This window comes from Pelodiscus sinensis, chromosome 22 (genome assembly GCF_049634645.1).
Source record: "Pelodiscus sinensis isolate JC-2024 chromosome 22, ASM4963464v1, whole genome shotgun sequence".
NCBI classification, from domain to species: Eukaryota; Metazoa; Chordata; order Testudines; family Trionychidae; genus Pelodiscus; species Pelodiscus sinensis.
This window is the reverse complement of record NC_134732.1, coordinates 10,511,912-10,538,253: the sequence shown is the minus strand read 5'-3', so window position 1 is coordinate 10,538,253 and position 26,342 is coordinate 10,511,912. Positions and strand designations below refer to the sequence as shown.

At 45.8% G+C, this 26,342-nt stretch overlaps 1 protein-coding gene across 1 annotated transcript in view; it reads right to left on the bottom strand.

The window, feature by feature from the left end:
• Positions 1 to 26,342, bottom strand: part of EEIG1 (estrogen-induced osteoclastogenesis regulator 1) — a 60,350-nt gene that overhangs the window by 12,316 nt on the left and 21,692 nt on the right. The window contains exons 3-5 of the mRNA XM_006136328.2: positions 5,817 to 5,937; positions 5,448 to 5,477; positions 237 to 353 (exon numbers count right to left, since the gene is read on the bottom strand). Of these exons, the coding sequence (XP_006136390.1) occupies positions 237 to 353; positions 5,448 to 5,477; positions 5,817 to 5,937 (268 nt within the window). The remainder of the gene's footprint in view (positions 1 to 236; positions 354 to 5,447; positions 5,478 to 5,816; positions 5,938 to 26,342) is intronic.

Genomic DNA, 26,342 nt, shown 5'->3' with positions numbered 1-26,342 from the left:
CTATTGTTTAACTGCATGTTCGTACACATCAATCCAAGAGTGACTGCTCTGTGTGGAAGCAAGAAACTGCTCATCTGGCTCCAGTCTGGCTTTGGGAAGGTGCTGCTATGCTACACATCCCAGCCCACAAGGATGCAAATGGGAAGGCTGGGAACAAAATTCTGTACCACAGACTGAGGCAGGATTTCTGAAGAATGCACCAAACTCTAGGACCCTCCCCTGGGGACACTATGTACCTTTAGGATGGAGTTATCTTGCCGGGTGTTCTTGGTATCATACCCTTCCAGCAAGCAGCATCGGACAGTGAATCCAGAGCCAGCAAATTCTGCCAGATTCAGATCAGCAAAACCCAGCTGTGGCCAAGAGAAGACAGAAAAAAAGCTCAAGAGAGACAGTGCATCACACAAAAAACCATCTGAGAGAATGCGTTTGTGGAACAAGGCAGAGGTCTATGCAAACCACTGTGCAATTGTGGTTACATTAGTATCTACTCTTGAGGATGGAAAAAGGTGAACATTTAGGAGCCTGTAGGAAGCCCCTGAATGGAGGAAGGAATCACACTGCTAGCTCTGGGCAGGACAGTGTTAACCAGCCTGCAGTTGTTGCATAACCAAGGACGCAGAAGGCACTCAGGTCAATGATGTGGAAAAAACAGAATCACATACACAAACATAAGGCGGCACTCTATGTACTAAGGCATCCCAGAATGCACTGGAGCCTGCAAGCCAAGAGATGAAAGGATCTCGTTTTAGATGAAACTGACACACTGTTTCTGAGAAACAAGAACAAGACTATCAGACAAGCAAGCTAGAAGTTGCTTGAATTGTGAATATCCAGTTATAAACCTCTGGCCATTCAGTAATACCCAGACCCCCTAGATCTTAGCCATTCTGAAGGCATGCACCTGGAACAGCATTTCCTCACCCCTGTAATGGTTAGTCAGCCAACAGAAAGTTTGGTAAACAGGAAGGAAAAGGAATGTTTTAGGAGATTTTTAATCTTTCTAAACCTTAGTTCTTTTCATAAACTAGAAAAGAAATGACACAGGTTGAGTGAGAATGCAAAACAAAATATAAACAGAGCAGACAAGAAGGAAAGCAGCAAAGTAAATACACAGAGCAAGTGTGTTGATAGGGGAACATCTAAGAACTGAGTAAAAAGGAAGCATTTGTGCTTCTCTGCACTCCTGGTCCTTTGAAGATTTGTTATGATCATAGTCCAGGTGAGCGTGTCAATCAAAGAAGCCAATATGATTGCTCATATTCTCTGCATTTTCTGGTGAAAAGTGCTCTCTTTGATCCATTCAGTCCAATCAGAACCAGCTGCAGCCTCTGCCCTGTCGATGCGTTTGAACAAGTTACACAACTGCAAGTGAGAAAAGCCTTGCACTCTTCTATGGGCAGGCCTCTCTCTCAGGGAATACAATGTCAGCTGTTACACTACAAACTGCAATATAGATTCGGGGTTTTGAGCTTCTTTTAGGAAGGAGCACAGAGCCCGGTTGCTAAGAAAGCTATCTGGGAGCAGACAAGGAAACATTTTCTCATCTTGTGAGTTTTCTCTTGCCACTGGAAACAGCTGAGTGGGGCTCAGTTCAGAATTCCCGTTTTTATCTGACTCTTACCTGTTGGCAAACAAACTCCACTCTCTCTTGCAGGCCAGCAGCTTGACACTCAAAAGGGACAATGCTATTCCTTCTGCTCTTGAATAAAAAGGCTGACCCAAGCTCATCAGTGGCTATTTCTACACCGGTACTTCACAGCACTGCAGTTTTCTGGCTCAGGGGTGTGAACTTAGGGTCAAGCACAGCAAATTACAGCGCTGTAAAGCACCAGTGTCAACGAGGTCATGGTGCCTCATACAGACAGTTTCCATAGAGCACGCTTCCAACGCTCACGTTGTGGCCACACTTTCAGGTTAAAGTAGGGATATAAGAGAATAGCTGTTTAAATAGTTAACCAATAAGCAGGAGCTCATTGGTTACCGGTAACAGTTACACACCACCTTCCAGCCCCGCTGCCAGGGAGCTGTCTGTACCATTACACAGCATCTTTTCCCTAGGGTGGACCAACCTTGACACCCTACTATCCACTGCACAGATACAACCCACCTCCCCTACTGCAGGGGAATAAAGTAATGCAAAGCTTTACACAGCATGCTGGGGCCAGGAACATTTTCCAGGAAGCAGACTCCCAGCACAGGGAGGGATCTGCTGGAAGTCAGACACTGCAGGAGGAAGGATCCCTTAATGAAAGGATGTTCTCAGCTGTAACCTTTCAGAGCCCATTCCCTCATTTTTCCAACCAGCTGACAGCACTGTCATCCGGTTTATGGACAACGGGAGGGTTGGGTGGGGAGAAGGAAGTTTCCACTTCAACAGTACATGCCGCTGGCCCAGATTCATAACACCTCTGGTCTGCCCACCCTCCTGCAGCGACATTAATATCAAGGCCAAACCCAACTTCTGTCCTCTGCACAAAGCCGGCTGGAAGCATCAGCAAGCGAGTCTCAGTATCTCATAGCCACTTTGGCAGCAGAACTGAGGAGAATGTTCACAAGGGCCCAGTACCCTCAGTAACAGCAGAAGAATAGGGATGTAAAATCCCATTTAATTGGCTAACCAATTAATATGTTGTTTAACCAGTTAACAGATTAAAGCAGAAGGTCTACTCCAGACAGACTGGAGTGGCTCCCCCCCACCTGCCACGGGGCTGGAGTGGCCCACCCCCACTGCTCCAGCTGGTCAGAGCAGCACCTGCCTGCAGCTCCCCCACTGCAGGCAAGGGTTGCTCCGGTGTCGCAGTCAGAACAGCCCCGGCCTGTGGGGTCCCTGGGCCTGCCACAGACAGAGACTGCTCGGGCCAGGCCTGCCACAGGCAGAGGCTGCACCAGCCCCCACCGTTTAACCTTCACACCGCTGCAGGAGAGGCCCTGTGATATCTTCATTGTTTTGGGCTACTGCTCTTCTCACAGCTCAAGGAGATTGTGTTCTGCTGAGCACAGTGAGGAGTTGATAAAGAGAGAAAGGAAGAGTCCTGCAACGTGGGAAGGATATTCATCTGCATGCAACTTGTTGATGCCTAGGCCACACAAACCATCCGGTGCAGGGGTCTCCAACCTTTTTAAACACAAGATCAGTATTTGAATTTAAATCAATCCAGGATCTACCTCAGACCCAAATATCCTTGTCCTACCTCTTTAGGGTTGCCAGATACTTTCACAAAAAATACCGAACATGGTGGGAAAAAATTAGTTGAGGGAAAAAAAACAAAAAAACCCATCACCACCACCACCAGGGACCAAAGTTGTTAAGCGCAAAAAAACCCAAACAAACAAAAAACAAACAAACAAACACCATCAAACCCACCCCCCCAAAAAACAACAACTCCCCCAAACACCACGAACAACTGCACACACACACAAAAACAGTCGGTATGCCCTTAAATGCCCCCCCACTCCCTGGGGAAGAATGTCCCAAGCAGCCTTCCATCCAAGAAAAACAGAAAATACCAGACATTTTACATGTCTGGTATTTTGTTTTGTTTTTAACCGGACAGAGCCCGCAAATACCGGACTCTCCGGGCCAATACTGGACACCTGGCAACCCTACACCTCTTTCCCCACCCCTTCTTTGATGCCTGGCCCTGCCCTACCTCTTCTCCAAGGCTCTGCCCTGCTTACTCTGTGGAGGGGGGTACAGGGATGGGAGAAGGGGGACACCCTGACATTAGTGGGTGTTTCTGTCTTCCCACCCTGCAGAGCAAGGAGGATGCTCCTGGGGCAGCTCCAAGACAGTGAGCAAGAGAAGCAGGGCAGTGGGGGGTGGGTGAGGGAGGGGGGAAGGGGCAGATGATACTCTTCCAGCCAAACCAGTCAGGATCCCATTAGAGGCTCCAAGATCTACCAGTAGTTCCTGATCTACTGGTTGGTCACCACCACCATCTCTGCTTATCTTTGGGTAGGTTTTCACTTCAGAGGTTACTTCTTGGGTGACTGGCATGGGGGTTTACCTAGCACAGGTATGAGCAGCCACCCTGCAAAGCACTAGTGGTGTGACAGTGTTCTCAGCCATGCTGCACTTACCTGTGTGGTTCTTTTGTGGTGTAGTGGGGGCTCCATGATTTTCCCAGTAAACTGTGGGAGGACTTGTTTGTCCTTCTGGGAAGGCTTTAAAGTATTATCAGTACTTGAGTAGTTTAACCTGCCTACTTTGCAGCGAGGCAGGGAGGGGCATAGGCTATCAGCCCAAATGAAAGCAGCATTGGGCGATTGTATGTCTTAGGATGGGCCAGATATCCCAGGGTTAAAGTACCACTACACTCAGCTCAAAGGTGGGTGTGCGTGCATGCAACCCCCAAGTAAAAGCCTGGGATAACTCTGCAGTGACATTCTCAGAGGCTCTTCCAATCCAACACTTCCAAGCAGTAAGTGAAAATTCAGGACCTAGACTAAAGAGGGAACAGGCATGTATGCACGCTGCTAACCATGTTACATGCATGTCCCTCAAGCTGTGTGGCTCTCTTGTTGGGTCAGCAGCTCTAAAGAATGGAAAGACGGCTTTTTCAAATGTGAATTTAGCGAATGAGAAACGGATGGACAGCCCTGGAGACTGTTCCTGTGCTGTGACTAATTATGACCTCAGTGTGGGCAGCAACAGCTTCCTCCACCCACATGCAAGGGTGAGAGCCTCATTCAGGCTCCAAAGCAGATTCCATCCTTGGTCTCAGACACTGCCAATAAAAGGTGCTAATTGGAACAAACTGCAACGGGACTTTATGTTACAAGAAAACCTGCCCACTGGGCACTGACCCTCAACTCATTTCACAGAGGCCAAACACTTTCGGCACCATGCAGATTTATGACTCTTAAACCAACCCAATCTCTCCTTCCTACAGCAGGATAAGAGAGGGAAGAGACTGCCTGCCAGAAGGAGAAAAGTCATCAATTCCCCATTAAAACCCCTTGGTTGATCAATCTCTTTTCCATGTGTACAGTGCTTTCCATGAAAGCACTAACTCCAGCTAAGCTCCAGGCCACAGCTCTTAGGGCCAGCAAACACGGGTACCTGGTGTCCAAGCTCGGGTGTGTGGGTGTCTGTTTATTAGGATGACTCTGAGCAGCAGAATTCACATCTGCCTAGGAACTTCCCCTAAGTTTAAGGATGTGCAGGATCAGCAGTTTTGGGCCAGCCCCATCTTTAGAATTCACACAATCGGATCTGGATTCTGTCGCAGCAAATCACAGCCCTTCAGTTTTGGGGAAATGAAATAATCCCATCCCCAACTACAACTAACTGCTCTTTCCTCACACTGCTTTAACGCAAACACAGCCCTGCTTCCTGAGAAAGTCCATCGCTGGCCATTGATCAGAGCACTGATGGGTCAGAGGCACTGAGTGAACTCAGGAAAGCTCAGCGTTCTGTTCCTTTTGCACGCTTTTTCTCTTACCTTGGAGTAGGTTTTTCCGCCCTTCAGCTCCTACAATGGGAAACACGAAAAACAGGAAAAGGAGCGATGAGCTTTACTGTGGGAACAAAGGGAAACTCATCACACTGTCAGTGCTAAATAGGCATCCAGGATTTCACCCCTCCCTGGCACTTAGGTACCACCTTGCTAGGCTCCCCTTCACAGGGGGAAGGTGGGGTGTGGATGCATGAGGGACTATTTCCAGTCAACCAGCGCAAGCACAAAGCTTCTGATCACCATTTGGAGTCCATTAATTCCTTTCACATCTCCAGGACATGACAGTCATGGAGTTATACTAATACATCTAGCTGTTGCAGATATGCCCATGACAGATGTGAGTCAGGTACTTACCTTACGCACAGATACTCGGCAGATGCAGGGATCCAGGAGACCAGTGGCAGGATTGGCACTCATTTTACACACAAAAGTGAATTTCTTCCTCCAGCGGACACAGTTCTCCTGCACTTCTTCTCTATAGGGGGGGAAAAATCATGAAAAAGCAGCCTGAAAAGAAGGTACAAGCTGATCAAGCCAATCCCAGCTGCAAAACCTTCTGGCGCGAAGAGCTCTCAGATCTGCAAAGCTCCATTTGCAGGACATTCCAATCAACCTCAGTCTGAAATTATCATTCAGTTCTGGGTATTTAGGTGCCAGAGAATTCCCCGGGCCAGCAGACAGGGTCCAATCCAAGTGACACATTATTAGACAGCTCCTCTACCCTGAGCTTTAAAACAGAATTTGGGGACAATGTTCAAACATTTTCAGCTAAACATCTTAGTTGGCTGATAATCCAGTGTGGATGGGGCTAAACTCTGTTGGAATCAAGTTTAAGAACTAGTTTCTAGCCCATCTTGCTGGCTAGGCCGTGGTCACAAATTTAACCACATGCCTTACAAGGCAAGCACATTACCTATCCCATAACTCTGTTCTCATTCTAGGTTCCAACTCAGCAGCTTTAGAGCAGTGATTCTCAGGGCATGTGTCATAATTATGAGGGTTAGCCAGCAGCCTGGGGATTAAGGGGTTAACTACACCTAGCCAGGTGGAGTGACCAGTAGGAATGTAGGTGGGACTTTCAAACTGGGACAAAGGAATTTGGGTTTTTTCCTTTCTCCTTTTTATCTCTCTGGGAGAGTCCTCTGCAGCTACAGAGAGAGACAAGCATGTCTCTCTCTCTCCAAGAAACAATTCTTCACTTTCTGTAAGTAGGGTAAAGTTTAGGTAGTTTCGTTAGGCTTTATTGTTTTAAGGGTTGGGTATGGGATCTGAGATCTGGCACTGCTTAAGAGGTGTTTGGCGTTTCTTTTTAACTAAGTTCTAGCCCATGGTGTAACTCCTCCATGAGTATATTTTATTACCTTTCCATCTGATCCTTATGCTTGCAACAGGAATATTGTTGTAATAATAAAAGTTTTCTCTTTTCTTTTTATTAACCTGGCATTGGTTACTTGTGTGTCCTGATTTTTATAATAGGAGTGAGATTTCCCAAATGATCTTTCTCCTAATCTCGTTATTAATATTTGGGTGGTGGCAGTGGAAGTTTTATTCCCAAAAATCTAGGTTTTTAAGATTTTGGGGGAAGTTTTATACCAAAGCCTGGCCCCCACTTCTGCATTTATCATGCCAGAGGGAGAAAGGAGCCATAACAGCATGCGTGTGTACCCCTGGGAAATATACAGAGGTCTTCCATCAGTTCATCTAGAGACTTGCCTAGTTCCCCAATAGGCTACATAAAAAGCACTTGTGACACCAGTACAAACTAAAACTTCATATAAGGACTTGTTTATACTGCTCTACATACAATACACTGAAAGAGAAGTACAATTGATTTTATAGTTAGATGCTAAAAATGAGAAAGCAAGCAATTTTTCAGTAATAGAGCGCTGTGACACTTTCGTGTTCAGACACAGAATGTCTGATTTTGTGAGCAAGTGGTTTTTCAATGAGGTGAAACTTGGGGATATACAAGACAAATCAATACTCCAGAAAGTGGTACATTAATTTGGAAAGGTTGAGAGACACTTAGGGGACAGAGGCTCTGCCTGTGGGAGCCCAGGAAAGGAAGCAGGGAAACAACAGACCGAAACCATGCCAGCTGAAGATCCTGTGCTATGTTCTGGGATGTATGTACTGCACCCACAACAGAGGTTGCCCAAGCCCACGAGAGAGATGGCACTGGGGAGGGGAGAACCTGTGCTCAGAGGGAGTTTGGGGATGGCGAAAGCTGCCATCCAATCCCCTACCTAATCCAAGCAACACAAGGCAAGCCAAAAGGTGTTTAAATCAAGTTACTGTAGCCTGAGCCACAGGATGGGAGAGAAATAAAGGCAAAAAGAGAATTGGCTGTATTGTAACTTACAAGGTTTTCAGAGCCAGATTCTTGCCTCTGCAAGGCCCTGAAAGGAAGCAGGGGAAGGGAAAGGGAAGGGAAGATTTGGAACAAATCCTTTCTTTGGGAAGCTGTGTGCTTGAGCATGGGAGGCCTGTTTGGATATCCCTGCAGAGAGGGTGCTTGGGGCTATTCACAACAAAGGAGCATATCTATTTATAACTCAGGCCTGCCTCGAGCCAATTAAGTTGTCAGGGTATTTGGGGGTGAGAGGCAATAAATCCTGCCATTTGTAACTATTAGTTTGCAATCTCAACACAAGGATTCTCCCCTCCACCTTCTAGCACACTGAAAAAGAGAAAGGAACCAGGGGATCACATCTATTCTGTACTTTAGTTATTAAAAGCAACCCCCATCTCCAACCACAGCATAACGCAAGATAACGAGATCAGAGGTGTGAGGAGGAAATAGCTTCAATACCAGCTCCCAAACCTCCCCAATACTGTTTCTATCTCAGGATAGTCTGACCCACACTTCAAGGTGAAGCCTAACAAGCCTCTCATTCGTGTGGCTTGTATAAACCCAGCAGGGAAATAGAATAAGATGATTACTATTAGCTCAAAAATACTTAATCCTCCCTTATATGCCCCCAAAGGGAACTGCCACATCCCCTTTTACAGATGGGAAAACAGCTAGTGATTGTCTCTAAGTCAGAGGGATTCTAGTGACTTATGTCAAGATTAGATCTGAGGAATTCCTGGTTCCCACTTCTGCGTTGAAACTGGGGATGTTAAAGTGTAACTGTGCCCGGGCTCATTGGTTAACCTTCACAGTTACATGCAGGCTCCTAGGATGTGCGGGGAGCTGGCTTAAAAACTGGCTCTCTGTGTGCACTAGCTACCAGGGAGCCTGTGTATCAGAGATATAAGAGTCAGAGGGATTGGGAGGATGGATAGGTGGAAGCCGGTGCTCGTGGGGAGCTGGCTTAAAAGCCGGCTCTGCGCACCACGTCCCGGGGAGCCGCTTGCCACCTGTGTGAGACCATATAACTGCTGAATTTTTCAGCAGTTACACGTTTACTTAATTAAATGCATTTTAACATCCCTAGCTCAAACCACTACTCCATGCTTTAGGACCAAAAGCGGCACTTCTCAGAGAGGAAGGATGGCAGAACAAGGAGCAATGGTCTCAAGTTACAGTGGGAGAGGTCTAGATTGGATATTAGGAAAAAATATTTCACTAGGAGGGTGGTGAAGCACTGGAATAGGTTACCTACAGCGGTGGTGGAATCTCCATCCCTAGAGGTTTTTAAGTCTTGGCTTGAAAAAGCCCTGGCTGGGGTGATTTATTTGGGATTGGTTCACAGCCTTGGGCAGGGGGCTGGACTTGATGACCTCCTGAGGTCTCTTCCAGCTCTATGATTCTATGAAAGGTTTCTCACAATAAAGCATCCTCAGCACCAGCCAACTTGGGAGAACTGCTGTTATATATATATATTAAAAAGGGGGGGGGGGCAGGAGGGTAGAATTATTCAAAGAACTCAGACTTATGCAATGCAATTAACTTGCTCTGATGGCAGGTAGCACAAGTGCTGAGAACTCATCAAGGAAAATTCTCTGGGCATGGGATGAGAAATCAATCTAGCAGGTCAAAAATACAAATAAAATGCCATATGTGCTTCAAAGACCCAAGGGGGGCATTTGGGACTGATAGAAGCCCTGCAACATCAAGGCAGGGAGACATCCATGTTCAAAGCAGTGAATGAAAGGCCGTGTTACAACTTGAAGAATTAGGATACAGGACAAAGAGAATCCTGTCTGCCTCCGGCGAGTCACATATTGCAGTGGTTCCCAACCTTTTTTATAGCAGGGACCGGCAAACCCATTCACAAACTTTTGGCGGACCAATAACATTTTATCTGTACATTTGCAAATAATGAATATGCAAATAAAATGTTACTAGGTTGCCAATATATGTACCCCAGCTCCAGGGCCCTCATACACTCCAACCCTGACTCCTGCGCCCCCCATATTATGTTATTCAGTCCTAGCCGCTGGAGCAGTCGCCCACTTGGCAGCCTTGGCCTCGGCTGCTGGAGCAGGCGCTGCCCCCCCCGCCCACACGCAGCCTCAGCCACACACCCCAGTGTCACAGCTGGTCTCCACATGGGCCTGCTAGCCAGGCCGCACAGCAGCTGCTGGAGCTGGAACTGGGGCCACAGTGAGGCTGCCCCAATAGGGACAGCCTCACCGCAGCCCTGGCTCCAATTGCAGCACACCCAGCTGCCAACCACTCCACTCACCCTGCTGCTGTGGGTAAGTGGGCGGGAGGGGAATTCCCTTTTGGGAAACCCCAGCATATAGGGCTAATTAAAAGCTAGGTGCGTGGCCTAGGCAATGTGCCATGGCCTGGCAGGCAGGGGTTTGCGGACTGGTGGTTGGGAACCACTGACATACAGAACTGGCACACACAGTTCTGATGTGGCACACACATCAGACTTCATCTAAGGAAGTCAGAGTGCTTTAAACATTAATCCTCAGCTCCTAAGTAGATGGGCATTGTCCCATTTTACAGATGGGAAATTAAGCAATCTTTCATCCAAAATAAGTGCTTTACAGACCTTATGCAGAGCAATCACCCACCTAGAGTTGGGGCAGCCATTTTGCCTCAGCAACACTACAGATTTTCTTGCTCCTTTTCAATGGATAGAGTGTAGCAGCATGTGACTAACACACTTTGTGCAGAAACACACCAAAGCCTGAACTTGGACCCTAAAGGCAGGTCAAAATTAGGAATGGGTTTTCATGCTATTTGGGTTTAATAATTTCTTGGTACCATTAAATCTGTAATTTCTTAAATAGTGGCACTCACCAGTCCAAACATTTTGAATGACTATACTTTAGTGCATCTGCATTCACAGACCTGTTAGAAGCCTCAGATGTTTTCCTTTGGCAAGATTTGCTGTTAAAATGTACAGATTGGTTTTCTTACATATAATTTGTATTTGTCACTCAGTAGTGGAATGATGAAAATGAACCAACTCCAGCATTAACATTCAAGAAGGAGATGCTGACAAACTCTTGAGGGGACTTAGTTCAAAAAGTGGTACCTGTATTGACTGGGTTTCAAGGAACTGTTATACAATACTAAATATTCATTAGCCGTATTAACTGTGTTGCAGATTGGTCCTGCCACTGGCTAAAGTTATACTACCTATTAATTGAACTGTGTGTTCTGTAGTTAACATTTTTACCATGTTGCACTACACAACTGAACAATGGGAATCGAGAAAAAAATAGGTTTTTGGGTTTGGAAAAAGCGATGTGTAATTATGGAAAAGGCCAATGTTGGAAGGTTAGAAAGCGCCCTTATCATTCATTAGAAGGGAGACAGTAAGAGGCAGAGTGAAAGGGTAAATCTGAATTATTTTGGAGAAGACTAGTTTTAAACAGCTCAGATAGGCGGGTGTTTGATGAAGTGGTAGACCTTGCCTGCAAGACTGCTGGTGTTAAGTTATCATTGGTCAGATAATTTCAGGGAGCACATTTTAAAGGCGGCTTTGAATGGAGCCCAGTTTTGTATTTAGCTCTGGGATACTCCCAGGGGTACAATTAGAAAATATCGCACACAAAAACCAGTGAAGTGGTAGGAATGTGGTAAGGAGATGAGGAGGGAGGCGTCTCTCTCAATTCATGCAAAACTAAGCCTAAAAAAAGAGGTGTCCAATTTTAAACCTTACTCTATACTTGGAGACAGAAATAGATCAGACCAATGCCTGTACATAGGTACAGACACACCACTGGGTCTTTAGAGGTTTTATTTTAGTAGCTGAACAGAGTCAGTTTTATAACCTGTATATACTTAGTTTTGAAAGAGTAATTACAGCATTCTCACAAGAGAAATCAAACCATATAGTAAGTGCCAGTTCTTTGCAGAATGTGTGGAAGGCCTGAGTCTAAAGAAAGAGCTTCTTTAGAGACCTCACATTTCCAACTTGCCCATTTAATAAATCCCTGACTCGCTGGATAGATAGAGGGATGGACTTCGGCATCCTTCCTGCCAATGGGCTGCCTCATTTAGAGCCATGGTGCAATATGACAAAGGGGTGCACTGTGTGGTGACATACAGTGACATCCCAGCAACTTAACAGCAAGTCAGGACATATAAGCGGGCAAGGTGCTAATGAGATCTCAAAGGTTCTTGTCTGTGGTCCAGCCCTCGGATAGACTTTACCTACCTAGGGGCTTAGAGTTGCAAAGTGTTTCAGATTCTGGGGTATGGATGACAAGTTCAGCTGACTTACATGTTGACCAAGCACAGAACAGCACTATTATAGCAAGCCACAAGACCAGCCATGACTGTAAGATGGCTAAAAAGGACATTCAGAAAGTATCAGTCAGAAAGGGCAATGTGTGAAATAAATGCTGTCTTTGTACCAATGAAGTCTGTCATCTGATGGAATGGATTTTACCCATGAAAGCTCATGACCTAATAAAATTGATAGTTTTTAAGGTGACCCAGGACTGCTAGTTGATGCTGGGATTCAGAGGAGAGGATTTTTACCCTGTCGGACTTTTGATTATTAAAGAAAAAATCAGTTTCTCATTAACTTGAATCCTGAAGGAGTAAGTACTGTGACAGACCCAGGACAGCGGGCTACAGTAGTTTGTGGAGGGCAGAGATGCCAGGAGCTGGGTGAATGGCTTTCTGTTTCCTGAGTGAACTGCCAGAAACTGCTGCCACGTAATCAAGGCAGGCAGGCAGACACCTGAGGCTAATTGAGAGTGTGCCTGAAGCAGTAGCTACAGCCAATGACGTAGCTACAGCCAATGAAGGCCTGTTGCACTACTTTAAAAGGTTTCCCCTCAGCCATGACTGTAAGATGGCTAAAAGGACATTCAGAAAATATCAGGTATGGGAAGGGGAAGGAGAAGAGTGAAGGACTGAGAGGAAGAAGTGTGTGGCTGGAGAGCTGAGACCTGAGAAAGGAAAGAGTGAGCTGAAGCAGGAAAGATTTGCTCAGGTACCAGGGAGAAGGTAGTAGGGGAGCATTTGGGGAAGTAGCCCAGGCAAAAGGCTGCTGTATTGGAGCTAGAGGAAAAACCCTATCAGTGGCTGCTACCTAGGGTCCCTGGGCAGGAAACCAGAATAGTGGGAGGGCCTGGGTTCTCCACAGCATTCCCCACACCACTAAAAAAGGTCTGTTCCTGAAAAGGGAGGTCAGGATTATGGAAGGGGTTTACTTCAATCCTTTAACTTTGCCAATGATGAGAATGGCTCAGTAAGCTGTGACCCTGGCCTCTAGAAAAGATAAGAGGCAGTGTGGATGGTCTCAGCAAGCCTTGGAGACATACAATAACTGTCTAAAAGCGCATGACCCACAGGGCATGGCCGATGCTTTGCCATAGTACATTGCTACTGAAAGCAGTCATCCCCTTTAATTTTCCACAATTATTATTCTATGGTATTGTTGGGAAGTGTTAGAATGTTATTTTCCTGCACAAAAATTTAAGAAAGATAGCTTATGACAGACATATCAATAGTGAAACACGTTTTGCACTAAATTGTCAGAAGCCTTACACTTAAAAGCAGAAATAGCAGAAAGCCAACTATTACAATGTTAAAGTTAGATATTGTGTGTCAATATTTCTCCCGTGAGCAGGGTTCCTTATTTAGTGCTCTCACTTTCCAAGCTTAGGAGCAGATCTTTATCATATGTGATGCTCAGTCAATAGTATCCCCTTGTGATTGATCCCGGTTTGAAAACTCTAAGATGCGTATCTGTGTCAGGTCCTCTGATCAGCACTAACCTGCTTGCATGCCCACAGCAGATGGTACTCTGTGCCCTAGTTACTGGTTCCTCACTTCATTCAGTGATACTCCAGTGAGCGCCCTGCAAACAGCGCCCTTCCAGTGCCAAGTCAGATCAAGCTAGTGACACTGCTTTAAAGAGGTCAGCCAGCCAATTCCAGCTCAGATTCCTATAATAAATGTGACTGGTTAGAGCAGTCACTGTATCGTTTGCCACCTTAAGTTTTCTCCTCCCATTTCTCTTCCTCTGGAGCGGAGATGGCTGACATGGCAAGAACAAGAAAGCTAGGACAAAGGCATTCCCCAGGGCTAAAAGGAAAAATCTGCTGAGTTTCAGGAGCTATTCATGGAGGCCAATGCTTACACTTATATCCTTCACAATTTCACTATAAGGCTAAAAATGGAGACAGAAGATGCTGTTACAGACACTTTCAAAATCTGTACAGTAGATGGGACCCAACCATATCCTGTTAACCATGCTAAATCCTGAGACAGTCCAAGGTTTTAATCTGTTTCAGGGACATGGTTAGGTCCTGTCTATGCGCTGGCATATAATGAGGGAATGTGGCAAGGCAGTAAATATTGTTCTCTATTTTCCCTGATTCAGTTTATAACCCATGAGCAGCTCTGGAAATAATTTTTAGGAATTACAGTAAAGTCTCGGTTATCCGACCTAAACGGGACCGGAGGATGGTCGGATAACCGGAAGTGTCCAATAGGGATTGCGCTGGCTCATGGCTGAGGGGTAGGAGCGGAGCAGCATTGACAGCGGCAGTGGCGGCGGCTGGGGGGGGGGGGGCCTCCCAGGAGAGCTCCACTTTTTGTCTCGGGGCAGTTGGTGCGCGCACTGCCCCCTCCCCAGCGGATTCTGGATGCTGCATCCTCGTGAGGGGCCACGTCCTCCCCCTTCCTCTTCCTCCCTCCTCTCCCAGGCCTCCCGGACGTCCCAAAGGCCCCGGCATTCCTGCCTCTCAAGCCCAGTGGCGGCCCCTCCCCTCATCACACACCTCCTCTCCTTCCCTTCCTGCCTCAGCCCGGACTCCCCACTTGCTCTGGCCGGGAGCTGGGCTCGCTCCACAGGGGGGCAACTCCCTCCCTTTCCCCCCCCAGCCCACAAAGTTTTGGGAGGAGTAAGCGGGTCCGGGCCCGCTCCTAAAAGCATCTTCCCCCTTCCTCTTCTTCCCTCCTCCCCCGGGCCACTCGGGCATGCTCAAGGCACTGGCGCTCTTGCCTCTCCTCAGCCCGGTGGCGGTCCCTCCCCTTGCCACACATTCTCCCTCCCCTTCCTTTCCTGCCTTGGCCCGGACTCCGCGCTTGCTCTGGCTGGGAGCCGGGCTCGCTCCCAGCCCGCAAAGTTTTGGGAGCAGATCCAGGCCAGCTTCTAAAAGCAGAGCCACTAACGCAGCAGGACAGCCAGGATCAGGCCTAGCATACCTGAACACCAGGCGAGCCCGCAGCGCGGGTGTGAGCTGCCCCAGACATGGGGTGGGGAGGTAAGGTTGCCAAGCCCACGCTGTGTGCCGGACTGAGGGGAGCCCCCGCAGACCTGCCAACCAGAGCTCCTGCCCAGCCCTGGAAAAAGGGAAAGCAAGGCCATTGGGGTATGAAGTGTCCCTGGAGCCCCTTGCCATCACGTGACAGGCAGCACCGTTGGATAAAACGGAAGGTCGGATAACCAGGACTTTACTGTAATAAAGTCTCATAGTACAATGGTGTCAACAGCGGCCAAATGCACAGGCAAGATATTTACTTGACCTCTACATTTACAATTGTCCTACAGCTTTCAAATACTAGGCCTTGTTACAAACTGAGTGAAAGTTTTGTACTATGGATGCACCCCCAGCTGATTTCACATTTATCTTGACTGTTGTGTTCTTTAAAAAGTGTCTCTGAATATGTAAAAGAAGGCCAGTGTCCTGGATTAGGCCCTTGGTGGTTGAGAGTTAGGTTCCATAGGCAAAAGGTAGTCCAGACAGTGACTACAGGGGCATGACTTTACTACAGCCATTGTAAGAGGGAACCCTGTAACCCTGATGCTCAGTTATCTGGTTCCTCTGCAGCCTATCAGCAAGTAGCGGAGGTTGAAACCCCCTTTCCCACTGCAGAGCAGCCTGCACACACCTGAATCAGCTGCAATGTACTTAGATGAAGATGTATTATAACTATAAAGCTTCCGAGAGGTAGTCAAGTTAGTCTAACAGGAAAAACTTAAAAAACAAATAGTCTAGTAGCACCTTAAAGACAAACAAAACATGTAAATGGTATCATGAGCTTTCATGGGCACAACTCACTTCTTTTGTGCCCACGAAAGCTCATACCACCATCTACATGTTTTGTTAATCTTTATGTGCTGCTAGACTATTTGTAGGTTTAAGTTATAACTATAAAATGTACAAAAAAATCCCAGCCACTTTGTCTGTCAGAAGCTATATTTATTGTTAGACTTGCTGCTGTACCAAATGGAGAAAGTGGCCATTAACATACCAAAGTAATCAAGCATTCTCTCCATCCCAGACACACTCACCACCCAGCCAGCTTTTAACTCCAGAGATATTTCTTAGAGAAAACTGTCAATTAACACTGATTAGCTTGCCTCTCTTTCACCCTACATGGCCAGCTCCTCAAACCCAACCTCTTCATAGAGCGGCTACGATAACACCCGAAGATGAATTCTAGTTGAGTAGCTGCACCCACCTCATTGGTTTCTCATCCCAGAGCCTAAATCTGCAGTTCTGTCTCTGTGCAGTTTGCTTCATCTCCTTGCACATACGACATTTATACTTTTCAGGGCAAATATTTCCACGTGCATGTATAGAATTCTCACTGTTGTACCTCCAGATAATTTTTGCCATGTTGCTGTTTCTGCTGCATTTACTATGCCTCCAACTTCTGGATAAAATCCAATCAATTATGTTCGTTAACCAGATTGGCTCTCCCAGGGCTTGCTGCACAGATACCATATACAGGACCTATGACTAAAAACTAACATGTACACCTGGAGCATTACAGGACAGGAGGAATTCCCTCCTTTTATTGCACAGATTTCTTCATCAGGAATGAAACTTTTCTGGGGATCATGGGTTGAAGTGGGCAGTTTTTCCTCCAAAAAATGTTCATGTCTGGGAAGAGGTGATGAGTGGAAGAAGGCAAGGTATGGCCAACAATTTTTTAAGGCTTTCGGACAAACTTTCACTGAACTTTCTAAGAGTCTGAGAGATGCCACTGACTAGTGAAAACAATGGACCCAGGATGTGTTAAGAAATCTAAGGTGATGAAGCCCAGAATACAGAAACATGTATGCGTCTAAATAGTAAGTCATTTAAATTCAAAGCTTGTCTGGCTTGGACAGAAAGTATGATAGTTAACAAACACACTGAAATCATTCAGTTATGACTGAGCTTACATCACTCATCAGAACAATAGCCAAGTGTCAGCTGTTCACATCTATATGCTTATCTGAAAACGCCAGTGTTCTCAGAACAACAAGAGCTGGCTGTTATTGGCTAGATGTTAACAGCTATGGTGGAAAGAGAATGGCTCAGAGACAGATGATGTAAACCCTGGATACTCAGAAGACTCAGTAAGCAAATGTTTGTTGTTTGATACAAGCAGTATTTGGGTGTTCCACAATACATGTTTTAAGTAAATAGCTCACTCGTACGGGTCACCACATCCACCCACTCTCAAAACTCATTCTCTCATGAATTCCCAAACCCACTTAGTCCTGCAGCATGTGTAGTCACTGACATGCCTACTCACATCCCCACCCCATCCATTCAGGCACTCATGTTAATGCCAGACTATAAATGCCTTTTCTTTAAGGCAACTTGCCCCCAGACAATACAAAGGCAACCTCAATCAGCTACAATGGTCCTTTCGGAATCAAGGCGAATTATATAAAGTATGAAAAATACATTTTAAAAGTGCTTTACAGACGTTACTTCTTCCCAATCCCTGGAATAGTTCTATTTCTTCGGCTGTTCAATGGGATTTAAAAGGATACTTAAGAAGGAAGCCAGCTTTGATCTTCTGCTATTTAAATGAGCAGAACAGTCTGGGTTATGCTCATTTAACTAGAGAAGGGATGACCCACGAATAAAGTTTAGTGGAAACTGAATAGGAAAGAAGTTATCTAAGGGAACTGAAGTGACAGCTGAGAAAATGATGGACAACAATTAGGACCAAACTTCTCTGTAGAATCAGACAGGGTGAGCAGTGCCAGGGCTGGGAAAGGCAGGTGAAGGAAAAGACTAGAGCAGAAGGCAACAGAATCAGTGAGAGGTCAGAACATGGCACAGCACAGATTGAGAAATCCCTTGGAAAAGTAAGGCAGCACTTAGTTCTGCCATTGCACTGCGTAGGCAGGGGGCTGCTTTACTGCCTCAAGATTGAGTTTTCATATTTAAATAAAATTAAGTATGGCATTTCATTGCCAATTACTATTTTCTACAGCAGTCATTAGTTCTGATGGGGATAGATTGTTGCAAGACAGAGAAGTGATATTTCTAAGAGGCTATTTGAGATTGCAGTTACAGTTAATAGTAAAGGGAACTCCAGGGCAGCCACCCTTAGTTATGAATATATACATACAGAGTTTCTAATGGTATTTTAGCAGATACTTGGAAGAAAATAACAGTACACTTCATAGGATATCGCATAGTCGTTCTACAAGCTCCAAACACCCTTAACATACACTGCGGCACATTCTGTGTCTCTTAAGGTCAGGGGTACAAACTGTAACTACATAGCTTCAACTGCTCATAGCAACTAGGAACTAAAACAGCTGAAAATAAATCTGCTGAAAGTAAATCAGCTTAGAAGAAGTGAAATATGCTAAAACTAACAGATGTACCCAGTGTTGTTTGGGGCCTTAATTTTTTTAAAAAATGAAAAGGAAAAGTGTACATGCTTTATTGAAATGACTATTTTTTTAAAAAAGTTATTTTTATGAAGTTAATTTTTATGTTGGATTTCTTTAAAAAGGGATATTAAAATTTGTCCAATTGACTTTTTTAGCAATTTCTTTACAATGGGAATTTCCTCTAGTGTGTGTTTTTTCTTATTTGATATGTTTTAACAAAAAAGGGCTTGGCTGCTCTTACCACTAGGGATATACGTAACTAGTCAACTAGCCAATAAGCCTAGTTTCAGAGGGGTAGCCATGTTAGTCTGTAACTGAAAAAACTTTTTAAAATGTTATTTAAGTTTTTTTGATAAGCCTAGGCTAATCGGGTAGTCGAGTCACTACTTAACTAGTTGCTCTCCCCCCTCCTTGCTGTCTCTATCAGAGGCAGAAAGGGAGAGGGGAACAGGAGCTGGTGGGAGCTGGCTTAAAAGCCAGTTCCCCTGAGCACTGTCTCCACAGGGGGGTGAGGTGGAACAGAGGCTCAGTGGGGGACTGGGTATGAGCTGGGACTCAGCCATCCCGGCTTGTGCCTGGTCCCAGATGCTGCACCTCTGCTTTTTAAATGTAGTAAGAGCCACCAGGCTGGGAGCTAACCTCACTGTGGCTCTGCAGTTTCCCCCCTTATTGACTAATTGAGCAGCTGATGGAAATTCCATGGACTACCAGATTAACTGACTAGACCAAATTTAACATCCTTACTATATTTAAAAAACAGAGGCGCAGAAGGTCCTCCGCTGTGCCTCTGCCTCCCTTGCCCCCCCCCCCCGAGGAGATGGTGCTGCAGGGGAACTGGCTTTTAAGTCAGTTCTCGCCAGCACCAGTTCCTGGTCCCACACCTGCTGCTTCTGTTAAGTGCTTATAAGCCTCTCTAGAAGCACAAAACATCTATTGGGATTTAAGGGGAGACAGAGATTTTCAGGACTCAAGTTCTCTGATTTATCAAGGTCAGTTTTAATTCTAATCCTGTCCTCCCATAGTGCTTGCAACTCCTCTGAAGCTGGTGTCATGCACAAATTTTATAAGCACAGTCTCCACTCCATTATCCAAGTCATTAATGAAAATATGACACACAACAGCAGGAAAAGACAAAGGTCACAGGGGTGGGTGGGAAGGATGAAGGCTGTAACTGAAGACAGATATAAAAAAATCACCAAAGACTACCACAAAGTAAAAATACAAACCCAAGGTCTTACAGCCACATGTACAGAAACAATGTGAAATGCTTTTGGCCATTGGCCAGGAATACATGCCGGAAGGAGAAATAGCAAAAGAATAGAAGTCAGTCAAACCAAGCTCTTGCTGCAGTCCCAGTGAAGATACGACTAACCAGAGATGCTGGATGGATGACAATTACTGAGATGCAATTCTATACAAATATGTACATTAACCACTGGTAAATACACCTTTTAGAACTCTGATCACCATCTCTTGAAACACTACCCCTTCTCCCTCTCCCATTGTTCTGACAGCTAACACAGCTCCAACCAGTGTAAGAATTTGCCTACTGTGCTCCCAAACCAAGTTCTTCTATAAGCAAATCCAGATGGACTATGGTGAGGAGAGAAAGGAATTAGGGTCTTTGCTGCAGAGTTAATTCCAGTGACTGGCGCACAGGTCTCATCACCCAGATTGGTCTAGCATAGGTGTGCACAGCCGTGCTGTAAAACCTCATGTGAGATACTGCGTCCTCACTGGTGCTGCATACACCTGTGTTTCTAGGACTTCTGGGGGGGGTATATCCCATGTCCATCTTCTCAGTGAATTGTGCATAAACCTGTCTGTCCTTCTGGGCAAATGCTAGTAGGCACTGGAGGACTACAGCACTTGAATTACTTATCTTGTGCCCTCACTGCAAAATGGGATTTTCCTATCTGAGTGAAAGGTGCACCCAAGCTCTAGCCTATTCCTAGCACCCAAGCCACCTAACCAAAGTTTAAAGCACCAAACTTGGGTGAAAAGGGTTTGGGGTAAGGATGGTAAGAGGTGGGTAATCCACTAATCAATAAAATTTTTATCCACTACACGATTAATCGATAAGGAAAGCCTTCCTCAGTCCTGGCACAGGCAACCTGATAGAGAGGCAGCAGCACAGGATGGCAGAGGGCTCCCTGGGAGTAGGGCCAGGAGCACACTGGTTACACGATTATTCAATTAATTGAATCTAACATCCCTATTTAATATGGACAAAGTGGATTAAATCTCAGTTTTCAGAGCAGATCTTCTATTAGCAATGCCGATCTCCCAGGTCTCCAAACTGTACAGATTATTTAGTTAGGATTAGCAATGAACAGCTCAGACATTAAGTTTGTGGAATGAATAAAAAGTTTCCTAAATACAGGCATCACTTGGAGACCCTCTAGGGGTGAGTTGGCCTTGCTGACTAAACCCAGCTCCTGCTTAAGAAAGGCTGCACAGCAGAATCCAACAGAGGGAAAAAACGTGATCATATTCCTATTGTGCAGTGTACAAGATGTTGCTGTTAACGTGCCAAATATACAAGTAAAATTCGCTGTGCACAAACAGACCTCCAAAATGAAGAAAAACAAGACTCATACAAGCAAAAGGCCAAGTTCACCTCTGGTGTAATTCCACCAACATAACAGGTTTTATCAGCCACTGATTTGGCTCAAGTCTTTAATGCAGGAATTATCAGCATAATGAACCTGAAATCAAACCCAATGTTATTACAAGCAGCCCAGATTATCCAAGAGGGAACACCCTGACCATGCCTGGACATATTCCTCATGAGTCACTTCCAGATGTTGCCCAAGTGCACATCAGTCAGAGTTCACACCAAAGAGAAGCATTTCCAGTTAGTGGCACGCTTTTACTCCATCCCAGTGGTTTTTTTGCGATGGTACCTATTTTCCCTGCATTCCCTTTGGGTGTTCAGGCACCTCTCTTCCTGGGGCAGCTGGGCGCCCGACGGAAGCCTGCTCAGGACACGCGGCTCTTCAAGGGGCCGCCACAACGGCATTTCGGCCCCCTTGAGTGGCTATTTTTTCCTTCAACAACTGCCCGCTCTCCCCTCCCCCCCCCCCGGTTTCAGATAGTCCCTCCCTATCCTGAGGCTCATTTCTGAGGGAAGGCAGCATCCAGACTTTCCCTCTGCTTCCATGTAAACTTGATAAGTCTCCAAGCACATATGGTAAGTCATTCACAACATTCATGTCTCTGAGGCTGATCTTTGAAGCAAACAGCATAGACAAGGTGTATCATGCTTCTCACTCTAATGCCAGAGCAAGAGGTGCACAGCTTTTCACTCTAATACAAGAGCAAGAGGGCATTCAATGAAAGGCTGCAAATCTATAGCCAACAAGCAGAAAAACTTTTTCCACACAACATATAATGAACGTGTGGAACTCATTAACACAAGGGACAGCATTGAAGTTATGACACAGTATTAATCTTCAAAAAAGGATTGTACATTTATACACATGAAGCCATTCGGTGTTACTGCAGTACAAATGAAAAGATAAAGGCCTTCCTTCATGCTTCGGGGCGTAAAGCAATCTCACTGATAGGGATGTAAGAAACTAGTTGACTATCTGCTAAGCAAAAGTCACTCCCTCCCCCCTCAGAGCAAGGAAGCAAGGGGGGGGGGAGAGCAGGAGCTGGTGCTGGGAGGGAGGGAGCCAGCTTAAAAGTTGGTTCCCCCCAGCACAATCTTCGGGGGGCAGAAAAGGCAGAGGCACAGCAGGGTCTGAAGCAGTCCCACTCACACTAGTTATCACAGTAGAATAGTGATAGAAATGTAGCCGTGTTAGTCTGAAACAAAATACAGGACTATGTAGCACTTTAAAGACTAACAAGATGGTTTATTAGATGATGAGCTTTCGTGGGCCAGACCCACTTCCTCAGATCAAATAGTGGAAGAAAATAGTCACAGCCATATATTTGTATCCTTTGGTATATATGGCTGTGACTATTTTCTTCCACTATTTGATCTGAGGAAGTGGGTCTGGCCCACGAAAGCTCATCATCAAATAAACCATCTTGTTAGTCTTTAAAGTGCTACATAGTCCTGTATTTTGTTTTAGTTATCACAGTGGCGTTTCAGCCTTTGAAATGAAGCAAGGGCCCCGCAGGGCTATCACAAACAGGGGCTGCTGGACTCAGCGCAAGCCAAGACCAAGCAGTCCCAGGTTGCGCTGGTCCCAGACGCTGCACCTCTGCATTTTAAAATGTAGTAAGAGTCCAAGGGCTCTTACTACATTTAAAATGCAGAGCCGCAGTGTGGGTGGCTCCTGGAGCTACCCAGCTACAGCTCTGCAGAGCAGCCCTTATCGACTCAAGTAAATAGATACAAACTGTATTGACTATATGATTAGCTAGGTAACTGCAATTTAATGTTCTTACTCACTGATGCTAATTAGGAAGGCTATTTGCCTATGGACATGTGATTCTATAACTGCCTACAGTGAAATTCTTGAAAGTTTCTACGAAGCAGTTGGCAGCGGTCACTGTTGGAATCTGAATACCTGACCTGGCAGGCCCTGGTGTGACCTCGTACATGCAGTTCCTGCATTCCTAGCCTAGCTATTGCATAATTCTAGTACTGAGGAACACTAGGAATGGCCTGGAAAGATGGATGCAAGCACCTTAAATTCCACCCCTGAACTTAGCATGACACAAAGATGGATCAGGAGAAGTACAAAGAAAACAAAGGGGAGAAGTAGGAGAGCAAGAAACCCGCCAGAATAAGGAGAAAAGTGACTGGTAGGATGAAGAAAAAAGGCCAAAGGGAAGCAGGGTCACATCTACCAACTCCCTCAGCACCCCTGGATGCATTAAATCTGGCCCTATTAATTTGTATATGTTCAACTTTTCTGAATAGTTCTTAACCTGTTCTTTCTCCACTGGGGGCTGCCTACCTCCTTCCCATACTGTGTTGTCTAGTGCAGTAGCCTGGGAGCTGATCTTGTCTGTGACAACAGAGGAAACGAACACATTGAGTACTTCAGCTTTTCCCATGTCATCTGTCACTAGCTTACCTCCCTTATCCAGTAAGGGTCCCACACCTTCCCTGACCACTCTCTTATTAGAGATGTAAGAGACTAGTTTATTCCCGCCCCTAGCTGCCTCTGTATCAGAAGCAGCAAGGGGGAGGAGCAGGAGCCAGTGCTGGACGGAGCCAGCCTAAAAGCCAGTTCCCCCCAGCTGTGTGCGAGGGGGGGCAGAGGAGGCAGAGGCACAGTTGCTTGCACCAACTCATCTGACTGCTGTGCCTCTGCTTTTGAAATGTAGTAAGAGCCACACTCATTTAAAAGGCGGAGGCACGGCCAGGATAGCGAGCTCTCTGTCCCACCTGGCATCGACTAATTTGAGTAGCTGATTAATCAAAATTTAACATTCCTATCTCCATAATATAATATAATGTGTTAATAATCATAATACATGTGTGTTAAGCTATACAACTGCTTAAGTAAGTGTGTGTAAATAGTGTATTCTGGTTAGCAAAAAGCAGCACCAAATTTAGTGGAAAAGCTATTTAGTTACAAATCAATATTTTAAATGTTTACGAAGCCATAAGAAACAACATATCTAAGACAACAGCTAAAGAGTACAAATGCAAAACAAGATTAAAGTTGATTTAAATCAATCCATCCTGAAGTGAACCCACTGAAAATCCTGTGCCCGAGTCTTTCCATTTTTCTGCCCACCTTCCAATCCCAAAGACCCTTACACCCTTTCTTGTTGTGCTGTAGCTGCAGCCATTGCCCAAGTCCTAGAAATTCAACCCTAGTGCTAAAGATCTAACTGAAAAGCTCTAGAAGGCTCTTCAGGCTTCATTTTAGTCTCTGAACCTTGCAACAATTTTACCCACAAAATATATTCCAGCTACAGAACTAATATGAGGGTGTGTGTCAGACATCAAGCTTCTTCCTCCTACAGTGCAAGCACAACGGAGCATTTGGGCTGAGAGGTAGGGGGCTCTCTATTGATTAAAGCAGAGTTATTCACTGATCAGACTCCCATTGGAAAGCTGCTACTGAAATCTTTGTGTGTTGTTTCTTCTGAAGTTTTATTCTGAAAATAGAAGTGATATGTTTAATCTTCCTGCAATACAAACCCCAAACTCACTTCCACTCTATTTTCGGAGACAACTTCCTGTTGATTCAATGGCTACAGAAAAGCTACCACCAATCCTAGTCCGTCTTTAGGCAGCAGAGAAGAGCCAGATTATTTTAGAGCATGGCAAGTGTGCATCTTTTACCCTCAGCACAGCCATCACCCTTCCATTTAGCTGCAGGGCCAGGAGACAAAGCTTAAGGCAGTCTCTGTTCCCTGGCAAATGGAGCATCTGACTTCAGTCCCTTGCCCCTCAGCCCACTTGGGCAATGGGCATGTGACAGAAGTCCCAGAGACACTTAGAGTGAAGAATCATTCACTTGTAAGATGCTTTAGACCAGGGGTGGGGATAGGGGGCTGCTGACCCACAGAAAAATCAGTCATGGGCCTCACACAAGTGAGAAGCCCCTCCCCCCCCAAAAAAAAACTACACCTCACTGGCATGGCCATTTAGGAGAAGGAGAAAGACACTCCCCACATTACCCTCACACACCAGAGCCCAATGGGGCCCAAGCTAGTAGATTTTGTGTGCTCAAGTCCCACAGTAGGTGCAGGCTCCCCAGTGCTGGGATGGGGGGGAAGCCCTGAGCCTTGGGGGCTGTATCCAGGCAACCTGGAGGCCACAACCAGGCCCTGGGCTCAAGGTTCCCTGTCCCTGCTTTAGAAACTTGGCTGCCTGCATTTTGTGCTACTCAGAGATATGACAGAAGAGTAAGAGGCAAAATGTTTTTTGACATTTATTTTTACCAAATGGTACTCCTCAAAGAAAGCCTTCTAGCTTCTGATGGTGGTTTCAAGAGAGTTTCAGGGCAAGAGATCCACGATGGCGGGAGGCTGCCTCTTTAGCAGCTCAGCTTCAGAAATCCTACTTAAAGCTTCAGCTCTTCTTTATTTCTGCTCTGCTAGGACACTTTATCCTATCACAACCTTCTTTAAGGGCAACAGCCCTGCAGAACCAATCTACAATGGATGTTCATTTGTTCAGATTCCCACCTGCACAACCCAGCAAAAGGTTCTTTCTCAGAGCGACTGTTGCAACCAAGACAATCTCCTGGGATAGGGGAGTTTTACTAACTCTGCTTGCACACCTAGAATTTGCAGGGTGTGTAGATTAAACCATAGTAGCACTTCAATTGAATGCAGAAGGAACGCATGGATTTCACAGTCAGTGTTGTGTGCAATCAGGATGCGCCCCACTTCATGTGCCCTTGCTTCACATGCACGTCACTTAAGTAATAATGGTGGGGAAAAAAACTACACAGATGGAAACCTGCAGCATCTGGCAACCCTGCCCATGGGCAATGGTAAACAAAATTCATCACAGCCACATGCAGAACTCCAATGGGCCATGTCACCCACTACTGGCCTCGCTTATTCCCTCTGCAGACTAATACAGGACCCTCCCTGACAAGGCCTCCTCTCACCCAGAGTATTGATAAATGCAGCCACAATGAAGCATGACTTCATACTTTCCCAGCTCAGGAAAGCATCCATGCCAGGCCCAGAATGCTTGTGCTATGGCATATCAAGACCATCCTGTCTCCCCAATACGGCAGCTTCTTACCAGATCTCAAGTCTCCTTGTGCTTCCTTTTCATTCTTCCCCCTCACTTCCATATTCTCTCTCGCTTCCCTCATCTTCTCTCAGCTAGGCCATACCTACCCATCTAGAAGGGGTGCCCCCCCCAAACCAAAGATTTTCACAAGTCAGCAAGTTCAGCTTTAGCAGAGCAATAGCATCCTTGTTCAACAGGCTACAG